We start from the raw sequence: 2,411 nt of genomic DNA, 5'->3' as shown, positions 1-2,411 counted from the left end.
CCCCAATGTTCATTGCAGCTCTATTTACAATAGGCAGGACATGGAAGCAACCTAAGTGTCCATCAACAGATGAATGGATAAAGAAGATGTGGCACATATATACAATGGAATATTACTCAGCCATAAAAAGAAATGAAACTGAATTATTTGTAATGAGGTGGATAGACCTGGAGTCTGTCATACAGAGTGAAGTAAGTCAGAAGGAGAAAAACAAATACCGTATGCTAACACATATATATGGAATCTAAGAGAAGAAAAATGGAGGCAGAGAGGGAGCAGGGGACCAGCCCCTCCATCTCCTTCCCCCAGGGAGCTGAGGCAGCCCAGCCCAGTGTCCCCCCTCACAGTCACCCAACGAGGGCACCAGACTCACTCTGTGGTAAATCCTCGGCCCTGAAGACCTTCAGGCAGAAGTGCGCTCCGCGGAGGGCCACGCCAGTCGGCCTGAGCAGGTTGCCTTCAATGTCCTCCTTGTCTTCAGAGGGGTCTTTTCTCTCCAGCTATAACACAACCAAATATGATTCCTTAATGTGTCTTCGAGCACAGTGTTTTCCCTTCCTTTTCTGAGAGCTCAACCAACACACTTAAATGGTGCATCTCGGGACGTCCCTGGTGGCACAGTGGATAAGACCCTGCTGCGCTCCCAATGCAGGGGGCGTGGGTTCGATCCCTGGTCAGAGAACTAGATCCCACGTGCATGCTGCAACTAAGAGTTCACATGCCTCAACTAAGGAGCTGGTGAGCCGCAACTAAGGAGACCAACTGCCGCAACTAGGGAGCCCACCTGCCGCATCTAAGACCTGGTTGCAACTAAATAAATAAATAAATAAATAGTTTTTTTTAAAAAGCATTCCTCAATCCAAAATTGCACCATTCAGGTCATGTTTATAAATAAATAAATGGTGCATCTTGAAGAAAGGCAGATCTCGCCCTGCCACTTCCAAGCCTGTGATCTCTGACAGGTTCCTTACCCTGAGACTCTGCTTCCTCATCTGGACAGTGGAGACAATGACACTGACCTCCCGGGCTGTGGGAGGATCAACTTCAATAACGTGTAAATGCATGTGGCGAACCGGCAGGCACTCAAGAACTGCAGTCTCCTTCCCATTCCACCCATCAAAAAATAGCACAGAGGTGACAGAGGTCTAGGCCAGACACTGTCTTCAATAACATCTGTTCATTCACCCAATAAGTATCTATTGAGTGACTACTAAGTGTCAGCATCACGCTGAGGGGCGAGGGCTGCCGCAGTGAACAAGGTGGACAGAGGTCCTGCCCCCGTGGTGCTCACCTTTCACAGGGAAAGCAGACCTTTAAGCAAATGAATGTAATAGCATGTGCTGAGTATTATGATTAGAACAGTAATAATAAAAATAATATTTACTGATTGTATACACTCTCTCATTTAATCCTGTCAGCAACCCCCATGAGCAGTGGGTCTCAAATGTGGCTATACATTAGAAACTGGAGAATCAGTGACTTCTAGACCACTGATATACCTTACAACTAAAATCCAGATTCTGGTTCAACAGGTCAGGGGTGGAGCCCAAGACTCTGTATTTTAACAAATGCCCAGACGATGCCAATGTTGTGGGGTGCAAGGCCCTAGGATACCCCACTTTACAGATAAGCTAGATAAGGGTTAACATAGGCTGGATGCAGAACCAGTGGGTTTAGAAAGAACAGAGCAAGAGGGCTTGTAACTATATTGAAGGGAGGGCGGGAACAGTGTTGGTGATGTGCCAGCTTGGAGACCTGGATGATGGGATCCAGGTAGGGGCAGCAACTCATGCAGAGTGAGAGCTAACTTGGCAGTCTGAGGAACAAAAGTGCTGCACTTGGGCAGGGGGGTGGCAGAAGGATAGGAGAGAGGTGGCATCAGGCCATGCCCAGCAGTCCACTCCTTGGAAAGCTGCCTGGACCATCCTCACTCAGTCCACAGGTAGAAACCTGCTTCAGAATCTTTGCAGCAAAATTCTCCATCCCAGAATGCCTCAGGTCACACAAGTGCTTGTGAAGGAATTAGTTCTGCACTGATTTTCCTCAGCTCACATCTGAAGAAAATGATCATCTCCTCTGCTTTCAGTCATCCTTAACACTGCTCATTCCCTTAGACAACAAGCACTGATTGAGCACCTACTGTGCACAAGACCTGTACTAGGCAAGAGGGGAGAAAACAGTTCATATCTATTATACTGTCGCTGACCTCAAGAAACTGAGTCTCACATGATACTATACAAAGAGAATCCTAAGGATGCTACCAGAAAACTACTAGAGCTAATCAATGAATTTGGTAAAGTAGCAGGATACAAAATTAATGCACAGAAATCTCTGGCATTCTTATACACTAATGATGAAAAATCTGAGAGTGAAATTAAGAAAACACACCCATTTACCACTGCAACAAAAAG

At 46.4% G+C, this 2,411-nt stretch overlaps 1 protein-coding gene across 23 annotated transcripts in view; it reads right to left on the bottom strand.

The window, feature by feature from the left end:
- Nucleotides 1–2,411, bottom strand: part of DYSF (dysferlin) — a 231,639-nt gene that overhangs the window by 158,382 nt on the left and 70,846 nt on the right. For all 23 annotated transcript variants that reach the window (XM_007111158.4, XM_007111166.4, XM_007111168.4 and 20 more), the window contains one exon: nt 374–500. In XM_007111158.4, coding sequence (XP_007111220.2) covers nt 374–500 — 127 coding nt within the window. The remainder of the gene's footprint in view (nt 1–373; nt 501–2,411) is intronic.

This window comes from Physeter macrocephalus, chromosome 12 (assembly GCF_002837175.3).
Source record: "Physeter macrocephalus isolate SW-GA chromosome 12, ASM283717v5, whole genome shotgun sequence".
NCBI classification, from domain to species: Eukaryota; Metazoa; Chordata; class Mammalia; order Artiodactyla; family Physeteridae; genus Physeter; species Physeter macrocephalus.
This window is presented reverse-complemented; position numbering and strand designations above follow the sequence as displayed.